General features: G+C 34.3%; 1 protein-coding gene across 1 annotated transcript; it reads left to right on the top strand.

Moving 5' to 3' along the window:
* The first annotated feature begins 5,452 nt into the window (after positions 1-5,452).
* On the top strand, positions 5,453-8,534 carry LOC145040086 (uncharacterized). Its single transcript, XM_078988069.1, has 4 exons — positions 5,453-6,889; positions 6,981-7,447; positions 7,526-7,977; positions 8,059-8,534. The coding sequence occupies exons 1-4, from the start codon at positions 5,453-5,455 to the stop codon at positions 8,532-8,534; spliced, it is 2,832 nt and encodes a 943-aa protein (XP_078844195.1).
* The last annotated feature ends 14,329 nt before the right edge of the window (positions 8,535-22,863 follow it).

Genomic DNA, 22,863 nt, shown 5'->3' with positions numbered 1-22,863 from the left:
GAGCGTTCATAAAAAGAATGTCCAAATCTGACTTCGTAAGAGGAAGTTATGATTTTTGAAGTTTCAGCATTAGCAGTATGCAGCCCAAAGTTCGAATATGAGATCAAGCGATATTTAGCCGAAAAGATCTAAACGAGAATCGAAGATCTCATCGATAGTAGTCCAACGGTAAAAAGACAAACGAAAACGGACGTCAGAGGAAGAAGTTATTGATTTCTAACGGAGTTTTTCTGTCCCAGCCTACTAAAAATAATATAATAAAAATAAAATCAAAATTAGCCTACGAAGTCTAAAAGAGAGTTGTAAAGTATAATCTCACCTACGCGTGGATATAAAGAATGTTGAAAATGGAGCTCGTATGCGAAAGTTATAAATTTCTGAAGTTCGGGGCGCGAAACCCCAAAACTGTCAGAGTTCACGACGTGAATACAGTGTTCATGACGTGAACTCAGTATTTATGACTTCTGGAGCCTGACAGACACAAGTTGCGATGACGCACCTGATGACTATTGAACTCACGACGTGAATATTTGAGATTCACGACGTGAATCCAGAAAAATGGCCCTATAAATAGAATTCAAGGGGCAACCGAGTTTGGTTGCTCAATCTCTTCTCTCCCACTCCTAATACACTCTCCAAGCCCTATTTTAAACCCCCCCCCCCCCCCCCCGAAGCCCTGGTATCACACTCAGACACGAAGTAACTCCCGATGTCCCGAAGATCCCGAGATGAAAAGAGTTTTCGAGTAGAAGCTCTGCCCACGAGAAGCCTGGTGTGCAAAGTGATCCCGTTTTCACCGAAGAAGTACTACTTCTACAAGTCGTAGTGTTGTCCGACCATCTTCTGATCAATTGAGTGTATAGTCCCTTTCATAAACACGATTTTAATACAAGTATTGTTTGAATATATTAAGTATATTTTTGGTGTGAGTATGTAGTTACTTTCTTCTACCACATAGATATGAAGTATTTGCTATGAAATACGTGTTATGTATTTATACGTTGTTTTTTTACTTGAGATGGTTGTTGAATGAATGTTTTATACAGATTTTTAATTGATTTAAACTATATATGTAATTTATATCTACAAATATGTTGGGTAGAACATGGGTAGATGAAATAGTTGGTGTGTGAGGAAAGACTAGTTTGAGGATGAGACGAAATATGATATAGATCATGAGATGAGGGTGACAAGTGAAAAATGAGTGAAACCTTTACCCAAACGATGGCCCCCGGCACTTAGCAGAGTAGGGATGACAACCACAGACTATTCTAGACAGTCATGTGGAACACTAGCAAGCTCACAACTTATAGGTGTTGTGCACTTGATGTTCACTGGTGTACTCTAAAAACCGATTGATATGTATTGCTAGAGGATGTCTCGGAACCAATACGGTCAATAAACGAGATAAACCCCAACGACTATGGGGTTAGCGCCAGTTAAGTGAACCTTGGTGACTATGGAGTTAGTCCCTGTTACATAAACCTTGGTGACTATGGAGCTAGCGCCTGTTACATAAACCTTGGTGACTATGAAGTTAGCGCCCATTATATAAACCTTGGTGACTATGGAGTTAGCGCCTGATAGCTATAGATTTAGTACCTGATAGATAAACTTTGGCAGCAATGGACTCATGCCAATTCCTTAGGTAAATCCTTAAGAATGAATGAAGGAATGATAGTCGATTCTTAGGGTAAAACCTTAAGAAATAAAGAAGATAATTGGGACGGGTAATTGGGTTGATTGTTTGATGATTGAATATAATAAATATATTATTGTGGGTTGAAAACCCTATATGGTCACCAGGCTCCCAAGCTTGACCCACTCTGTTTTCTTTGCATTACAGGTAATGACACAAGAGTATAAGTTTGTGGAGTTGACGAGAGATTTTGGATTATAAATCAGTAGTTATAAATAACTGTTGTAAGGTCTATTTTATATTGTTTATGCTTTTGGTCTGTATCGGAACATGACATCCCGAGATTTTTTTATTTAATGAAAATACATTTCTTTATAGAAATGTTTTGATAAGTTCTTATCATATTTTGTTTTGGGAACAAATTCCACAGCTGTTTTCTTTAAAAGATTACTTTGATTTTAAAACAAAGCATAAACAAATCGGTCTTTTCTGACCGTGAAATTGGGGATGTCACAATCCATTTCTTCTTAATGAGGTGGTGGCTTGGAGCAAGTGGTCGAAAAGTCATTTGATGATTTTTAAAGTGGATTTTGAAAAGGCTTGTGACTCGGAGTCTTGGGATTATATCTTGGAAATTATGTTAATTATGTGTTTTGGGTTTATTTGGTGTTCATGGATTTTAGAACTTATATGTTCAGCTAGGGCATCTGTCTTACTGAATGGTTTGTCTACTCCAGAATTTCAGATTCAAAGAGGTTTGAGAAAAGGAGATCCACTATCTCATTTTATCTTTATCTTGTTACTGCAGGGTTTACATGTTGCTTTGCAAAAAGCTCATCTTCAAAATGTGTTTAGAGGTGTTTCTATTTTTGGTATTGATATCTCACATTTTCTTTATGCAGATGATTTCTTTTTGGTGTCTCCTTGGAATCTTAAGAATGCTAATTCAATTCTTCGTATTCAGCGATGTTATTATCTAGTTTCTAGTCTTAAAATTAGTTTGCAAAAAATCAAATTGATTGGGGTTGGTGTCTCTAAGCATCAGGTAGATTTGGTGGCGGCAAGTTAGGGTGTGCCCCGGATTACCTTCCTTTTGTTCATTTGAGTATTCTGGTTGGTCAATGTATGTCTAGGGTTTCAGCTTGGTCCCCTATTGTTGACCGTTTTCGGTCCAAGTTATTGAGGTGGAAGGTGAAAAGTCTTTCCTTTGGTGGTCGTCTAACTTTGATTCTATTCCTTTCGACCTTTTTAAAAAAATAAAACATTTATCTTAAAACAATTGTAAATTGCCCAAAACAAAAAAAATTTAGAAAAAGTAGTTATTTATGAAACTTGAGGGTTTTCTTGACAAATTGCTACAATGTTTCAGGCTACTTCACTGCAGATGTGTACTATGTGAAAAACAAAACCAAATAAACTGTTATTATTATTCGTTTTTAAAATAAACAACAATAAATTCATTATTTACTTTTTCTGTTTTCCAAATAGTGATATACATTTTTTCTACTTTATCTTCATTAAGGCAACAAATAATTTCTATGTGACATTTGTTATGACCATGTTCCTTTTTCATCTAAACAGTTTTTTTTTTCCTTTTGTTAACATAGTGTATATATATATATATATATATATATATATATATATATATATATATATATATATATATATATATATATATATATATATATATAATTGTTCTCCATTTTATATGTTTGGGCTAGACACATAGGGTGTCAAAGAAGATGAAAAAGTTTGTATTTTATTGGTTTATTATAACATCATATTATTATCTATTTTTGATTAATAGTATGATTTTAAGAATTTTATATAGGACACTTAGAGACAATATCCATTCATCGGACATGCATAAACCATTTGGAGGCAAGACAATTCTATTTGGTTGTGATTTTTATAAAGTCTTTATGTAATACAAAGAGACAATCTTCCTTAAATAAAACAAAAATAAGTAGTCTACAAAAAAATCTTTCAATAATTATAGATATTCAGGTATTTCATTGTTTTTTTTAAACATATCAATATTACCAATAATGCTAATTCTGTTTCTATTACTTTATTTTTATTTATTATTTTGTGCCAACTTGTTATACACTTATATGTTCTCCCGCATTCCCTTGTGTGTTCAACGAACCGTAACTTTTTTTTTTTTGACCGTTAACAAAAATTAAAGACAGTTATTATCAAATGATGGATTGTACTTGCGTAGACCCGTCTTCAAAAGGAATGTTGTCTAACTAATATAACAAAAAATATTATCTACAAAGAGGTACATTAACGATTATATATATTCAGACATTTTATTTTATTTTTTAGAGTTTTCAGTATAACCAATAACACGAAGTTTGTTTCTGTTACTTTTATCTTTTTTTAAAAAAAAAATTGTTGTGCCGGTTTTTTTGTGATTTTTATGCATATTTATACGTTTTCTCATGTTTTACGCGAGTCATAATTTAGTTAAGAAATTAAATTTTATTTTTTGTTTGTACCAATCTTCCTGCTATCTGAAAATTTAGAACCTCTCTTACAGTGTTACACAAAATAAAAAAATAAAATGAAAGATAGAATATTTATATTTAAATTTGCAAAGGCAATGGTTAATGTATATTAAAAACCCATTTTATATGAATGATAAAGAGAAAAATATATAGGTGTTTGATATTATAAACAAGAATGGTGAAGGGTTATAGGAGATGTTGATAAGCAGCACAACATTTGTGAAAAAATTATTGTGGCAATTTAGCTTTTTAAAAAAAAAAAACAAGTTTTCCTTGTGCAAATTGATTATCATTTTCTCAAAAATCCGATTTTAATGGTTGAGTAGCCGGTTTTTACTACTTTTCAAGACGTTCGATCGGTCCAATTAATTTTTTTTTGAACTACACGGTTTTTACTGATTTGATCCGACTCGACGTGCCACAAGTAATGTTGGTTTTTTTTTTTATCGATTTTACTTAATTATGGAAGGACATGTTTTTTTAATTCCAGATTTGACATTGTGATAATGTGAAGGATAATAATAAATAATCTACAACAATTTAGCCAAAATCAAATTTAAGCATTGTAATTTATTTTTTTTCCAAAATCTCATGTGGGATTTTCTCTCTTCAATTAAGATTATAAAAGTGTTTGAATGCATAATTTTATGTATTAGACACATTTACAATCTCATTTAGGAGATGAAATACTAGATTAGATGTCGGTACTAAATTAGATGTCATCCACGACTTCGCATGAAAAAATGACTAAAATTAAAATAATAATAATAATAATACTAAAATACTTTTAGCAAAATACCGATGGATCCACGATTTCATAAGCTATTTTGGTCTTTTTATTTTTAATTTTCTTTTGGTTATTTCTTGACAAATGGTAATCGAAAGTTTAGGCTAAATTTGTCTTTTTATCTTATTTTTAGGTGTATGGGTATTATCATGTATCTATTTAAAAGAGTATAAGGAAGTTTCACCATATAAAACATTATTAATATTAATTTGTTACCTAGTGTTAATCTATCTATTTTTATTTGGGAAAATGACTTGTAAGGGTAATGATGTTTTACCCGTGTTCACATTATACCATTAACGTTTTTTTTTAACACAAAATACCATTAAAATGTTTTTTCTGTACATACTTTACCATTGGTAACCGGATACAATAGGTATCCCGGTAATTTATTTATTAAAAAAAAAACAAATTATGTGGAAAATACGTGGCTCACCCCTCTCCATTAAACACCCACACCCTCACCCTCAACACCCCGTTGTGTAATTTTCTCAGTCGAAGTTGAGATCGATCATGGCTGGTCCATCTAATGCAAAAGGATCAACTTACATTCAAGTAGATGTTCATTACGATGGAATGTTTTCCCCCATTCCTCATCTTATATACTACCTGAATCAAAAAACGTCAATTACAGATGTCGATTTTGGTAGATTAAATTTCAAGGAGTTCATTCATGTTCTTGAGGATGTCACAAAGGGGAAGTGTCCTGTTGTCTACTACTGTCTTGGGCATAAGTCAATGCGTGATGGGTTGACACCACTGAAAAACGATGATGACTACAGGAGGTTTCTTGATGTTGCACATGGTAACGAGGGAAAGATTAATGTATATATTGATCACTACAACGATTCGGTGCTTAACTGGATAGAGGAAGAAAAGGAAGAAAAAAATGTTGATAGTGAAAGCTCTGATGAAGATAAAGACTCGGTCATGTCTGATGCTCTATCTGTTGATCATGAACCCAATGAAGAGGTAATACCATTGACTAAATCTGATGATCCCTTTCTTAACTATATTAGTGTTGTCCCTAGAGATGAGTTTGTTGATGAGGATGATGATTCAGATAATGGAACCAAAGAAGCCCCAATTTACCCTTATCACGACTCAACTCAGAAATGGGATACAATGCAACCCATCCTTGGTATGAGGTTTTGTAACCCTCAAGAACTTAAACAGCTTGTCTCAAACTATGTAGTAGCAAACGGTTTTAACCTTTGGTATGAAAAAAATGATAAAACTAGGTTGTTAGTCAGGTGTTGTAAAACTAGTGAAGGAAAGGCAGCATGTCCTTTTAGACTATGGGCTACTTGGATGAGCAGTGAAAAGTCATTCCAAATTAAGTCCTTACGTAATGAGCATAACTGTGCTAGAACCTTCAAGTTTGGGTCAGTTGTTACTTACTCATGGATAGGGAAACATTTTGTTAATGATATTTTAGAAAATCCCAAATTGAGTTACAGGGAAATGAGGGATAAAGTTGGGAAAATTTTCAATGTGAAGGTTAGTGTTGGACAATGCAGGAATGCAAAGAAGTTTGCACTTAATGAGATCGAAGGCAGTTTGAACACACATTATGAAAAATTATGGAGTTATGGAGCTGAGATATTAAGAGCTAATCCAGGGTCAACAGTGAAAATTGGGACGGATACAATGCCTGATTCCACAATTTATTTTTCTAGGATGTATGTTTGTATCAAAGGTGTAAAGGATGGTTGGATTGAAGGATGCAGGAGGGTTATAGGTGTAGATGGTTGCTTTTTAAAAGGTATTTGCAGAGGTGAGCTTCTTTCAGCTGTAGGTAGAGACGCTAACAACCATATTTACCCCATTGCTTGGGCAGTAGTTGCAGTTGAGAACAAAGAAACTTGGAAGTGGTTTCTAAACTTACTACTTAAGGACATTAACATGGGAAATGGGGCAGGATTAACCTTACTTTCTGACCAACACAAGGTATTTATCCTAACTGTTTTTTAATTGGTTACCGTTTTATTTATCTTAATGTTATGTTTATCTTATTGTTATGTTTATGTTGCATGTTTAGGGTCTTATTGAGGCTGTTAAAGAAAGAGTACCAGATGCTGAGCATAGGCAATGTGCTAGGCACGTCTATGCTAATTTCAAGAAAAAATTTAAGGGTGCTGCATATAGGAAGCTGTTTTGGAGGGCTGCAAAGGCCACAACTGTGCAGAGGTTTGAAGGTTTAATGAAAGAGATTAGGGCGATTGATGTACAAGCATATGATCACTTGATGGAAAGAGATCCAAAATCCTGGTCTAGGGCTTTTTTTGTATTGGACAGGTCTTGTGATGCCATTGAGAATGGTATTTGTGAATCTTTTAATGCTGCAATTGTGCATGCTAGGAAAAAGCCGATTATAACAATGTTAGAGGAAATTAGGAGGTTTGTGATGGATAGGATGTATTGTAAAAGATTGAAGGGGCAGAAATGGAATCTAGCCATATGTCCATCTATTAGAAAGAAAATAGTGGACAAGAGGAAACATCTAAGGTATATATACTTTATTTTATAGGTATTGGCATGTAATTCCCAAGTACTAATTTTATACTATATTCCTTTATTTTATAGGTATTGGTATGTAATTCCCAGTGGAGTGCAACAATTTGAGGTGAGGTCAGTACATGAGGTTTATGCTGTGTACTTGAACCAAAGAACATGTGCATGTAGAGGATGGCAACTAAGCGGTATACCATGTATACATGCCATGGCTGCTATTAGTTATCTAAATGAGAATGTGGAAGACTATGTGGCAACTTGGTTCACAACAGAAATGTTTGGAAATTGCTATAAGTATACAATTAATCCTTTAAATGGAAGTGAAATGTGGCCATCTTGGGAAGGTCAACCTATGTTGCCCCCGAAACGTAAAAGATTACCTGGCAGACCTAAAGTCAACAGGAAGAAGGCTGCTTCAGAAAAAGAAGGTCGTCATACTATTAGCAAGAAAGGGGCTATTACAAAATGCAGCATATGTAGAGAACCAGGACACAACAAAATAACATGTCCATTGTCCAAAGAAGGTTTTTTTCATATCAAGTATCATTCATTTACCAAAAAAAATATAAGTATTATCTATTAATGCATTATAAATTTTAATGTAGGACCAAGTACTAAAGCCAAAAAGAAGAAGGGTAAACATGTTCCTGATGTTGAGGATGAGTCTGAATTTGAGATTGAAGAGATGGATGAAGTTGAAAATGAGTATGAATCTGAGTCTGAATCTGAGATTGAAGAGCTGGCTGAAGATGGTGATGAACCTGATCAGGGACAAGTTGATGAACAAGTTGAAGCTGCTGTTGAACCTGCTGTTGAAGCTGTTGTTGAACCTGATGAACAAGTTGAAGCTGTTGTTGAACCTGATCAGGAACAAGTTCATGAACCTGATCAGGACCAAGTTCATGGACCTGTTGTTGAGGAACCTGCTGCACAACCCGTTGTTGAAGTTGAACAAAGAGCACAACCATTGAAGAGGAAAAGGAAATACTCAGAGAGGATCACTAAAGTGGCATTAAGTAGGGTGGTCAACACCAAGGATGGATGTGGTTTAAGTGTGAATAAACCTGTTACACTGGAATGATTCCCTTTGATGTAAATCTGCACATTAAAAACTGTGCTTTTGTTTGTTTAAGGATGAAATTACTATGCTTGTCTTTTGCTAAAAACCATGCTTGTCTTTTGATGTAAATATGCACATTAAAAACAGTGCTTTTGTTTGTTATTACCCTTTAAATATAATCTACATCGTTCAATGTTGCTTTTACATATGATTCCTTGTTTTTGACCATTATGCCCTTCATATTATTTTTTACCATTATTCACATTAGATCATATTCAAACACAAGATTCTGCACATTATGCCCTTCATTTTGACCATTATGCCCTTCATTTTGACCATTATGCCCTTCATTTTGACCATTATGCCCTTCTGCACATTAAGAGGTAAAATTCTGCAAGATTCTGCATTTTGACCATTATTCAAACACAAGATTCTGCATAGTTGTTTGTACAAGAGTTGTTTGTACAAGGGTAACATTCTGCACATTATTTTTACCATTACTCACATTAAATCGTATTCAAACAAAAGATTCTGCAAAGTTGTTTGCAAAGTTATTTTTACCATTACTCACATTAAATCATATTTTTACCATTATGCCCTTCTGCACATTAAGAGGTAAAATTCTGCAAGATTCTGCATTTTGACCATTATTCAAACACAAGATTCTGCATAGTTGTTTGTACAAGGGTAACATTCTGCACATTATTTTTACCATTACTCACATTAAATCATATTCAAACAAAAGATTCTGCAAAGTTATTTTTACCATTACTCACATTAAATCATATTTTTACCATTATGCCCTTCATTTTGACCATTATGCCCTTCTGCACATTAAGAGGTAAAATTCTGCAAAGTTGTTTGTACAGGGGTAACATTTTGCACATTATTACCCTAATAAGACAATGCATGAATGCTCATTCAATGTTGTTTGTACTTAAGATTAAATCATATTCAAACTTAAGCTAAACATGTCCATTCAATCGTATTCAGCAAAACATGTTCATTCAATCATATTCAGCAAAACAACCATAATATCCGATTACAATTTGACATTTATGCCCTTAAAAGTGATACTACAAACAACATAAACAACACAATTACATATGTTTTGAGACTGCTAATTTTTCTAATTATCTTATCAAATTCTTCATCTGTCTTCTTTTTGTAAATATTGAAATCATGGTCCATAATTGCAATCCTCACTTCACAAGATTGTGCCCTTACTTCACAGGATTGTGCTCTCACTTCATCTCTTTTCTTCTTGTTGACTGTATCTTCTTCATTAACCCATTCCCAGAATTTGCATTTAATTTCTGGGTTATCCTAAAACAAATATACGAAAATTATTGAAAGACCTTACTACATATAGAATAAACCCGACATACCGTTGAATTAGGGCAAACCCTAAACTCTTTTCCAGGATTATCTTTGGTCGTTGAAGTCCAGATACGAGAAGGGTAGCCACAATCACAGGGATTTGCAAAATCAAGTTTCGATTTTTGACTTGATTTTCTTCGATCTGGTGTTGGAGGTGTACGTAGAGGAGGAGGAAGCATTAGATGGACCAGCCATGATCGATCTCAACTTCGACTGAGAAAATTACACAACGGGGTGTTGAGGGTGAGGGTGAGGGTGTTTAATGGAGAGGGGTGAGCCACGTATTTTCCACATAATTTGTTTTTTTTTTTTTAATAAATAAATTACCGGGATACCTATTGTATCCGGTTACCAATGGTAAAGTATGTACAGAAAAAACATTTTAATGGTATTTTGTGTTAAAAAAAAACGTTAATGGTATAATGTGAACACGGGTAAAACATCATTACCCTTACAAGTCATTTTCCCTTTTTATTTCTATCTTATAGTATAAAAGATGTCATGCGGTTAAAAATAATTTGCTATCTTAAAGCATATTATATATCTAGATTAATTTAAAAGTCCTTTAGGGAATAGTACTCTGTTTCTATTGATGGTTTTTTCTTTTTTGTTATTTATTGTTTTTATCTTCTATAGTGGGTGGGATAGTGATTACCTACTACGTGTCAATGCCTGTCTAAGTGTTCCGGAAGCCAATAGAAATAAGATTAGTGCCCACCGCCACTGCTTGATTTTGTCAGTCCTTCTTCCCTATCTTTCATCGACTACTCATCAGATTCCATTTCAACCCCTTCTCACTCTTCCCTCAATCCCTCTATTTGCAAGATACGAAGTTAAGTTTCCTCGATTGGTTTTGGTTTCACCATCAGATAACCTTCATCACCATCGAACCAGTCACCGTTCACCATCGCCTCCTTCTATTCTTTACGCTTCTATTTTCTTTCCACCTGTGACCGCCACACTTAAGAAGTCATCTTCAACCATCATCTTCTATTGTTGAGTGCGCGACTTCGAGGAAAACACAAACTGGTTACTGATTTGTAAACATAAGAAGTTGACATCCCCTCTAAAGTCATTTATGATTGCTTAAGGGTACATTATCATCGAATTTCAACCATTTATTATGTTATAGATGAAATTGATTCGACAAATTTTGGATTATGGATCTGAATGAATATTGTGTGAAACAGGAACTGTTCGGTTTCATAGAAAAACAACAACATATCGTTGTTCTGAGTTGAAGCTCACAAACCTTGGGACTGAGGTTTCTTGCATGGGCCGATACCAACATTGAGTTTTATTAAATGTTGAAGCGTTTGCGCACCACATAAAATTCTTGAGTCTTAGCCCTGAATAATCGTTGAGTCTATTCTCTCAATTTCTTACAGGGTGTTATTTGTTCAAATACATTATCAGATTTCGAAAGGCCATTTCAACAAAAAAAATCTCGATTTAATTTTTATTTTTTCATTGTTACACCAACCGTTGCTGAGGACTTCATGCGTAAGGTTGTTGTAGAAGCTAGAAATTGAAGATTATATAAATAATCTACGTTTGTTTTATATCAACAACAACTTTTTTTTAAGTAATATGACTTCTCTCTAGCCTTTTTACTTTACATGTAGGTTCTAACGATCCGTTTTATTGGACAACGGAATGATGGGGCAATGGAATGGAATGAATCATTACATTCCATGCTCACGTTTGATTAATATGTAGGAATGAAATTAGTTTGCATATAATATGTGTATATTACCTGTAGATACAATGTATAATTTAAACATTATTTTATGCATTACCTTAATAAATTAACAAACTTTTGATTATAGAAATAAAAAGGTCAATTACAAAAAAGACTATTATATTTTGATTGCTTTCCGGGTTTACCATTAACACATTTTTCTTTACGATCAAAGTAAAAAAGTTCCTATAATTTTTTTACAAATCAACTGTATCCAATGGTGGTAGATTGATTTTTATGTTTTTTTATTTGATAATTTGTCAAGATCAAGAAGAGGTAACCAAAGTGGTCAAATAGTGTCCTCCATATTGCCGATGTATCTAAATGTTATTTTCAGGCCGCATATATTGTATTTAGTGCAGAACTGTGGACACTGTCATGTACATGTTCAACTCTTTACATTAAGTAATATGTTCTTTACATTTTTTATATGAAAACCCATTTTAAGATATGTAGGTGATGCTACTCTGGATTGCTTCATTTTACCATAACATACACAGACCAACCCTTATACAATCTTTTAACAGACATAGTCAACGGTATTTACGGAATTCCAATCCTCGAACTTTTCATACCATTAATTGCAACCATAAGTGTGTGTTACATGAATAAATGACACCTTCAGTTTAATTAGATGACGTGATCATACAAAGTTGTTGGTCATGGTAGACATATGCAATAGATGTAAGACATTGTTTTATTTGAGTAATCTAGGTTTTATGTTTACTAATTTTAGTTATATTTTCATCTATAGGATCTATATTTGGTTTTTCTCATGTTTATGAAGTGGATTTGGTTGTTTAAGTTGTTATTACCAGGTATACCAATCACCTCCCCAAATCTACATATAAAAACTATTTTGGTTGTTGGTTGATACTAAATTCTAACATATATTTGATCTTAGTAGATGTTACTCATATGCTTGGAAATATTTGACCATATTATACCAGATAAGAAACACTAAATAGCAACGTATTTAGAGTTTACACGTGTTAGTTTCTCTTTTCATCAATTTATACTATAGACATATCAGATGTAATAGAAGCTTATGCATCAGCCATAAAATCTACTATAGAAGTTTTACCAGAGAAAGAAAGTAATTGATGAAAAAGTGAAATCATTTTCTGGAGATCTTCGTGTCAACCGGACACCAGCTGTGACTAAAATTCAAGATGGTAACTTCCTTCTTTTTCTTATAAAAGCATTGTACTTTCCAAGTAAAATGTTATAAGTGGGTGGTTGTTTTTAAATAATACCCGATCATAGCATTATAGTTTCAAAGTAGAATGCTTTACCCAATTACAAATGTCAAAATTGCTTTTCTATTTGCATGATAAGTGGATATATTTGAATACGTGAAAGTGTGTTGCTATAAATTATGGTACATGGCATGTTCTTATCAACTATCAACAATTATTAATAATTTAAAAAACATTTATTAATAAGTTAAATAAGTTATTAATTTATATCATATCTATATAAGTGGGACAACATAAAATTGAAAAGATATAAAATAGAGTGTTAGATTGTCACAGCAAAGCACAAAAGGAGATGTAATTGCCAAAGTAAAGTACATTTGAATGTTTTTTTTTTCATTTTCTCTTTTAGATTTGTTGATAACTAATATTTTTTCATATATTGTTTCTTTGCAATTTAGCATGTCAAAAACCTAGCCGGGGAATCAAAAATCTAAGTTTTCTACAATTTCTGCAATCAAATTAACTATAAGTTCAATGGAATGGGCAACAATAGAATCAAATTATACCAAATGCATTGATTGATTCATGAGTAATGCATGTTCCCAAGTGTCAGCCTTTTGGAACGATTTCTTAGCAAATGATACTTCACAAACAAAATGGGCCTTCAAATTGTTGCCATTATAGCAATTTTAAATGCAAAGAGGTTAAAAAAACCACTTTCGAGGATTTTTTTTTTCGGCATCCCTTTGGTTACTTTTATTTGTGTATGAATTTTATAGCCCATGACAACACTACAATAGTCAAACATTAAAATTCAACTAAAGAAATTCTTTTCTTATCCAACCCCGCAACGCAAGATTCTTCCCTAGTTCATTTGAAATTGAAATTACCTTTTATATTTCTTAAATTAATGACATTCATTTTCAATATAAATTCCAATAGTGTCTTTACTTATATAATAGTAGTGAGACCCATGTATTACATGGGTTAACTTTATATATATATATATATATATATATATATGTGTGTGTGTGTGTGTGTGTGTATATATATATCTATATATAAAGGTCTAAGTATTTGATGCCTTCCCGCGATCCTGAGAGGTACCTGAAACACATTTCACACAACATTGTAAGCACGAAGCTTAGTGAGTTCCCTAAAATACCACACACACAAATAATTAGCCTCTCATGGCTATACTCGATAAGGACCCCCTGGTCATGTGTCTCAGTGAAGACCCTCCGGTCTCATACCTCGGGTTGGACCCTCTGGTCCAATATCTTAGTGAAGACCTTCCAGTCTCACAGCTTGGGTTGGACCCTCCAGTCCTGTATCTCCGTAAGGACCCTCGGGTCTCACAGCTCGTTTTGGACCCTCTGGTCCTAACTCAATAAGGCACAAAATAATATACAACATAAATCACAAAGATAGAATGCATAATATATCATGTAACTCAGTATAAGCACATAAGACCCTCATGTCAATACTCAGATTAGACCCTCTGGTCACACATTATTACCACTCAGGTAAGTATAGTGAGAATACTCGCCTCATATGTAAGCAAGTGGGTCTTGTACTCAACAATCGGTCTAGGACTCCGCCTACATATCATAATCGTCTCTGATTACCACTTTATAACAACAACTCTAAAGTTGTTAAGCTAACCCTTTTTCTAACTTTCGAAAAGCCTAAAAGACCATTTTACCCCTCTATTCCATAATCCATAACTTGACCAACCCTAAAAATCAACGGAAGTCAACACTCGAGTCAACAGTCCATGTTGACCCAACTCGTCGAGTACATCTATGTGACTCGTCGAGTTCCATCGTTTCTTTGAAATATCAGGAAAATCCAACTCAACTCATTGAGTTGTCTCATCAACTCGTCGAGTTTGTAACGCGTCTAGAATATTAGGGAAAAGCCTAACCAACTCGTCAAGTTGGCTCACCAACTCATCGAGTCCCTTCAGTCCATTCTCACATTCAAACGTTGTTAAGCAAAACTAAGGCCCCATACTCTAGATCTAGCCTTCCAAGGCTGAAATATCACGTAAAGCTGCAAGCTTTACGTCCATGCATGACATCTAGGGCTCAATATGCCAAAAATAAAGCTCTTTAAGGGTTTAATGCATGAAAGTTGGCCAATAGCTTGATAAAGCTTGAATCTTTACGCCCAAAGGACCTCATACTGTCCAGATCTAAAGTCCCATCTTCAAGGCATGCTCAAACACTAAGGGACTCAAAAAGAAGATGGAAATGGCCATAAACTCCCTAGTGAAGAGATCTAACAAACAAATATTCAAGGCAATATCTTTTTACCTCCAAGTGGCAGCTAACACTGAAAGAACACTAGATCTAAGAGCCCTTCTCATTCTAAGCCTTTTGCTCCTTAAACTCCTTCCAAAAAAGCACAAAAACATACAATCTTAGCCTCTCTCTCTCTCTCTCTCTCTCTCTCTCTCTCTGAATGAATATAGCTCGATTAGGGTGTCTCTCAGTGTGCTAAGGTGATGAGGGAGGCGAGGTAAAGGAATTAAGGTCCTTTAAATAGGGTGCAAACCCTGAAAATTAGGGTTTTCACACTCAACTCCTACTCGTCAAGTCGGGTCCCCCCAACTCGTCGAGTAGACTCTAAAAATCACGCGGTCATCTCAAACTCTACTCGGCGAGTTGGGACCTCCAACTCATCGAGTTGCCTTGACAAAATGAATATAATTTATTAAATATTATACCTGGGAGTCGGTATGTTACAATATATGCGTGTTTATAAAATTTAAGAATTTAGTTTTACAATGCTATAAAAGAGGTTATCGGAAATAATTTGGTGACAACATTGCAAAAATGGTCCCTGTGGTTGGCAAAATTTTGTGGTTTTGGTCCAAAAAAGTTTGACGGTGCATCAGTAGTCCAATTTCAGATATTTTGTATGGTTTTAGTTCCTATGGTTGGTATTTTCATGTGGTTTTAGTCCATACCTCACCTAAAATGACCAATATACCCTTAAATAATTCATTTTAACTTATTTTATTTAAATTATGTCCTGTTTAATTTGGGTCTGACTGGGTCCGGTCAGATCTTTTGTCTGACCCAATCCGATCCAGCCAGTTTGATTTGCACATTTTTCCATCTGTCATGGTATTTTTCATCTGAACGAGAGCTTAAAAAAAAAGTTGTTGACTGATAAACTTCCCAAGCTTACCCCTTGTCCATCTCCTCCGGTCTTGAGCCAAATTGCTCCTTTTCTCAGTGACGAAAATCATCATCATTGTCGTCATCGCCATCGTTATCGCTTCCTTCTTCCATCGATTCCATTTCTTCCTTTTTTTATCGAGAAAATAGGTATGTCCCTTCCTCTGTCAATTGATATGGGATTGTTCTTTAATTTTGGATTATATGCCATGAATTAAAATTGACCATCCAATTTATGTTTTTTTATTTTGATTTTGTTGGTTTTTTCTATTGGATTAGGTGTCTAAGCCCATAACTATAATTGTTAGAGTAGCATGGTCCATTTCGGGTTGCATATCACCAAGACAATTTGATAGGATGGATATTTGAGTAAGAGGTTATTTATGATTTACTAATATATTATAAGTTTAATGTATTAATTGAGAAATCATAATATTTAACTAGTATTGATCAAGAATTAATTTGGAATTAATGTAGTGATCAAAAGAGACTAATTAAATTAACGGTGACTAATTATGTAAATTAGTGATACATATGGTTTGGGCTTTTGATCCATAGTGGACTAAGTTTATGTAAGAATCCATAAAGAGTTAATCCACATGAGTTATGGATCATAAGCCTATGTGTATGGATTAGTGTTTACACATGACCCTTGGAATCCTACAGTAAATATATGTTACCCCTTAGCCAGAATTGGTTGACCTAAGTTTTCTAGGAAGAACTATAACTGATTTTTGTGCTCCATACTCTCTCTTAAGTTCCTCCATTTGTTCATGGTCTTTGCCTTTCCACGATCACGCCCTTGCCTTTCCACGATCTCCTGATGTACCTGAAACAATAAACTGAAACTGTAAGTCCGAGAGCTTAGTGAGATACCCCCAAAATACCAATACTACACCGATAGTACCATATCAATAACAGATAACAACAACATGCATACTTGACCTTTAGTCTGACTGGACCGCCTTGCAAGGCCTAGAGTCTATCAAGATCTATCCTGAGCCTTCGGTATGACTGGACCGTCATGTAGGGCCGACAGTCTATCCGGGCCGCTCGTCGAGTGTGTTGGCCTTCAGCACAAGCAGGACCGCCTCAACCCAATCATCAAACAAATAATCATGTTCACATAAATGACATAAACTGGCATACATATATCAGATATGACTATCTCACAGATCATTTATCATAGCAATCACTTATAACCAGAATACCAACCTAACCAGGTCACTAACATACCGATCCTAACGAATCATAAAGCATAACAACATCTTGTCTATTCGAATACCGATCTAGCAGATCATAACCACATACAACATACTATAATCTATATAAAAACCTAAAGGGCTGGCCTTGGTGCCTTAGACCCTAGTGATATAGTGAGGATAACTCACCTCGCTAGCAGCTCCGAATAATACTATCTACCCCTCCAGATGTAGCTTCAACCACCTCGCCTGTACCCACAAGTGGTCCACTCCATAATTACTTAAATTACCAAAAAGCCCTTGGAAGGCACAAGACACTCCCTAGTCAAAGTCAAGGTCATTGGTCGATGGTCAACAGTCCATGTTTCCCTATATGTTGAGTGCAACTTTCTCTCCATCGAGTTCATCCTGATTTAAGAGTTACTCGACTCAACTCGCCGAGTTTCTAACATACTCGCCGAGTCAATACGTGACCCAGTGCTTGGAAACCCAAACTGACTCGCTGAGTCATCTCCCAGACTCGTTGAGTCCACGCGGGACCAATTCAGATAAAAACCCTACCCGACTCGCCAAATCATCTCCCAGACTCGCCGGGTCTATACGAATACTCCCATGATCAAGCGATTCTGAATTATTCCTCCGATCCAAATAGTAGATCTAGGTCCCATAGAGTGCATTAGCAAAGTAAACTTGCTACCTTTACGTATTTGTGTGCCTCAAAATTCGAATCCAAGCTTGGAATGAAGTTTTACTCATAAGGAAGGGTTCTCTCATGACAATACTAAGAACTTTATGAACTTAGGACCCAAAGGAGGTTCATATCTGAAGTTTCAACTTCAGATCTAGCTCCCACATAATAATCCCTTCATAAATAAGCTAAAGAAACCCTAAACTTTACAAAAGAGAGATTCTAGAAGGGAAGAGATCAAGGTAATCAGTTGGTTACCTCCAAAATGTGCCCAAACTGAAGTAGACTCTGGATCCACATGGATTTCCTTGATGCTAGGCTCTCGGTCTACAAATTTCCTTCACTAAATCACTTCCCAAAGCTCCAAAACACTCACAAGGCTCACAGACACGAAAATTAGGGTTATGGCTCTCAAGGGGTGATAAAAGATAGTGGGAGGCGCTAATGGTCCATTATATAGGGTGCAAAACCCCAAAACCCCGCCAACTCCTACTCGTCGAGTCCCCTTCCCGACTCGTCGAGTTAAATCATTAAATGACGTGTCCCATCCCGCTGCTACTCAATGAGTCATATCATCCACTCGTCGAGTAGACCTTAAAACATGAATCCTAAATTGAATAATAATGATACCTGACAGTTTGGACGTTACATATTAATTGAGAAATTATAATATTTAATTACTATTGATCAAGAATTAATTTGGAATTAATTTAGTGATCCAAAGAGACTAATTAAATTAACGGGGACTAATTATGTAAACTAGTAACCATATGGTTTGGGTTTTTGATCCATGGTAGACTAAGTTTATGTAAGAATCCATAAAGAGTTAATCCACATAAGTTATGGATCGTAATCCCATGTGTATGGATTAGGGTTTACACAAGACCCTTGGAATCCTACATTATATATATGTTACCCCTTAGCCAAAACTGGTTGACCTAAGTCTTCTAGGAAGAACTATAATCGATTTTTGTGCTCCATACTCTCTCTCAAGTTCCTCCATTTGTTCATGGTGTGTTGTGAACCGTTTGAAGCATCACACTTGGGGTGCTAAGTTCTTAAAGGCCAAAATACAACAAGCTACAAAAGGAAGTAGTTTTCTAACTAGTATTTTATGATTCAAATATCAAATTGTATGCTAGTTATAGGCTTCATGCTTTGGATAATTTTTGTTGCATGTATAACTAGAGAAAACTTAGATCCAAAGCATTAGGGTTGTATGTGCACCATAGGATTGTTGTAATACATAAAACCTAACATGTTCTATCTGAATCAATTAATATTGGAATTTATGCTTTTAAATATCATTCAATTGATTTGCTTGTACATCAATTTAGGTTGAACCTGGAGCCATGACATCATGATTGGTCATTCCACTATTAAAACCTGTGTGAAACCCTTCGTAAACAATGTGATGCCTCAATCTACATGAAATTCATGTTGTTTTCATCTCACTTGGATGTGTGAAACCAAATTATGTTGTGAAAACAAACTCCTACCAGTCTCTTACTAAAACCAAATCAAGTTCATGCTGTTTTCATATCTCACCTGGATGAGTTATGACTTATGACAATACAGGACTAGACAATCTCTATTTATGTTGTGTAATTGTTCTTTACTTTGTGATGAATTGAATTTTTATCAAATAAAGTTATAGGTTCAATAAGAGCTAGACCACTCATCTGTTATTGGATTTTCCAAGCTCTGATGTAGTGTGGCTAATGTAGAAATAATATTGGATCTTATTATTCTATTTTTTATTCCATAAATTCAAGATGCAATCACTTTATTTCAGGGATTGATGTTTTTACTTTATGTTTTTTATTCAGATTATATGTGATTGTATTCATATGAGTTCATCATTTGTTTTCCTTTTAATATTTGATATTCTAGCTCTAAGTGTTATGGCTAGTGTTTGTTGCATGTCTCATAAGTAACACAAATTTATTAAACTTCAAATTAATGGCTGATTATCAATCTTTTAAATTGATTGATGAATGTGAATCTGGTAAATGAATGAACTGTTTGAATTGTTGAATGACAATTTGTATATTTTTATAATTCTTTAGCAACTTCATCCATCACTGTATAGAGCAATAGGGTAAATTGTCATTTTCTATCAGTCGGCACATTCGGTCAGATGTACAATCAAACACAATGGTTTCTTACTTAATCAGGATTTCTTACCCTGACAGACATTTCTCAGTCAGCACTTTCTGAGTCAGTAATTATTAAATGGGACTTTATTATTATTTTAACTAAAAGAAAAAGAAAAGGAAATTACTACCCCTACACCCCACCCCCACCCTACCCAACTCTCTCTCTCTCTCTCACTCTCTCTCTCTCTCTCTCTCTCTCTCTCTCTCTCTCTTTCTCTCTATGTGTATGTGTGTGGTTCGGATTAAGGGGACATTATGCAGAGATTGTTTGAATTTTGAAGAGAGAATAAACAATTGTTTTTTGAAGAAGGAAGGTTGGATGAGGGTTTTAAACTTGATGTTTCATTGCCTACTATGAGATCTTGATGCCATTAACAAATGTAGGCTCAAGCAACTGGAATCACAAAATCAAGTGAAAGCTTCAACTGAAGAACCCTAAAGCCGCTGTCATCGACCACTCGAATTAAGAGGGGAATGTCAATCGCAGATCCTAGAAATCGACTTTGTATCCTCTAAACTAGATCTGATTTATCCGGATTTGGATTTTGATTCTGAAATTTGCAGCGACAGCTGGTGGCGACGTACGGCAGGAGGCTGCTCCGTCGGTCACTTGTTATTGTGTTCCTACTTCTGCTTGACTAAAGCGACGAGTTGGAGATAAAAGAGAAAGGATTTCGACAATAGTAGTTATGGAGGTTGGTGGCAGTGGGTTGTCAGGTTTCCTTCTTTCTTGTTTTTCTGGCAACCTTGGTGGGAGGAGGTGGTTGGAGGAACTGTGGATGGCGACTGGTGGTGTTTGAGGGTGCTTGGGTGGTGTTTGGAGGATGGTGGCAGTGGGTTGCCAAACTTCCTTCTTTCTCATTTTTTCCAACTTCCTTCTTTCTCATTTTTCCGGCAACCTTGCTGGGAGGAGGTGGTTAGTGAAACTATGGATGGTGACCGGTGGTGTTTGAGAGTGCTTAGGTGGTGTTTGATTAATCTAACAGTAGGGGATATAAGGTGGAGTTTGTGGTAGGTTATTGGTGTGGTTCACGGTGGTTAAAAGCCACCAGTGGTGTTTTTTAGTGGTGTTCGATGGTTACAACAACACCACTCCTTGGTGGTGCCTATTCTCGACAGTGAAGGAAGAAAGGTAAACATAAAATGTGAAGGTTGGGTAGTATTTGGTGGTGATTTTGGTCAATAGAGAGTTGTACAAGGTGGTCCTATGGTGGGGTAAGGGGCTGGTGAAATGGTGGTGTTTAAGAATTGATGAATTTAGGTTGTAGATTCGTGAAGATGTAGAGGGTTATGCCCTATATTTAACACCATTTCAGGATGGAGGTGGTGAATGGTTACGAGGAGAAAAAGAAGAACTGGTTAATTTTCTTTCATTCACTTGTATATGGCTTCAATTTGATCAGGGAAGGAAAGTGCTTTAGCGTGTTTCCTCATAAGTCCATTTGACTTTCACAAGTCAAAGACGGAGAGAGAGAGATAGATAGAGAGAGAGAGAGAGAGACTTTTAATATCTTTAATTATTTAAAAACAATAATATAAATATAAAAAAATTAAAATAGAAATCTAAAGGGTATAATAGTCATTTTAACTGTATAAGGACCAAAAACACTAAAAATATCCAAAATCGGACCACTAATACACCACTAAACTTTTTTAGACTAAAATTACAGAATTTTGCCAACCACAAAGACTTTTTTTGCAATTTTATCTAATGTGGTTGGAGTTATCTCAGACTATATTTCAATTGAACCTGTAAATATAAATTCCAATAACATCTTTTATTTTTTATATTGTATGACACTCGATTTAAAACACCTTTGCTTTATATAGTTAAAACATGTTTTATAAATATTATGAAGTTAGCTTAAAAAATACTATAAACCGTTCAAGATTATGGTTTGTGTAGGTAAATATCAATAAGATGAAAATGTTCATTTAGATGAATGAAGCATCTCAACAACAAAAAAGTTAGTGATTATAATTATGAAAAATATAGTTTACACTAAATAATAAAATAAAAAATAAATTAGTTAAACATGTTAAGGAACATCAAATGGGCACAGTCACCACCATAATTAAGAACTTAACGTACATATATGTTACATCTGGTCCACATGATAACATTAACCTTATTTTTATCAAATTAGCGACAACACTATTTTATATATATATATATATATATATATATATATATATATATATATATATATATATATATATATATATATATATATATATATATATATATATATATATATATATATCCTTCCTAATAAATAAAGAATTTTTTTGCCACATGTCAGATTCATTGATTTGGTCACATGTTATTTTATGGTTATTTTCAATTAATTTTTTTCTACATGACATTTTGTGGTTTTTTTATTTTATTAATTTCCACATAATATTTAAAATTTAATAATTGCAATAAATGTAATAATAAATACATATCAATTTCATTAATGAACTTCTTTCTAATTTCAAATTTTATAAATTAAAATTTCATTAGTTTCCTTTTTTATTTATCTAAATTATTTGTTTAATTTAAAAGAAAAACAAACAATTTAGTTTTAATTTCAATATTTTTCTAATTTTTTCTTATAAATTCAAAGCTCTTAAATGTTTAGAATTTCAATTTTTTTCTTTAAAATGAACCCATGTAATATATGGGACTTACACCTAGTACTATAATAAATGAAGGGTTTTTTTGCCACATGTCATCTTCTCATTCATTTGAACACATGATATTTTCTAGATTTTTTAAATTTTCTATTTTCCACTTGTCATTTTATTGTA

The sequence above is a fragment of the Lactuca saligna genome, chromosome 4, assembly GCF_052625555.1.
Source record: "Lactuca saligna cultivar CGN05327 chromosome 4, ASM5262555v1, whole genome shotgun sequence".
In the NCBI taxonomy this organism is placed as follows: domain Eukaryota; kingdom Viridiplantae; phylum Streptophyta; class Magnoliopsida; order Asterales; family Asteraceae; genus Lactuca; species Lactuca saligna.
Note: the sequence above shows the minus strand (reverse complement) of the source record. Positions and strands in the feature narration are given on the sequence as shown.

Bases quoted from the DNA above. Each gene is read 5' to 3' on its own strand.
- LOC145040086 (XM_078988069.1), top strand. From the start codon at position 5,453: ATGGCTGGTCCATCTAATGCAAAAGGATCAACTTACATTCAAGTAGAT. The intron at 6,890-6,980 runs GTATTTATCCTA...TTGCATGTTTAG, and splicing joins TACTTTCTGACCAACACAAG to GGTCTTATTGAGGCTGTTAA. The intron at 7,448-7,525 runs GTATATATACTT...TTTATTTTATAG, and splicing joins GACAAGAGGAAACATCTAAG to GTATTGGTATGTAATTCCCA.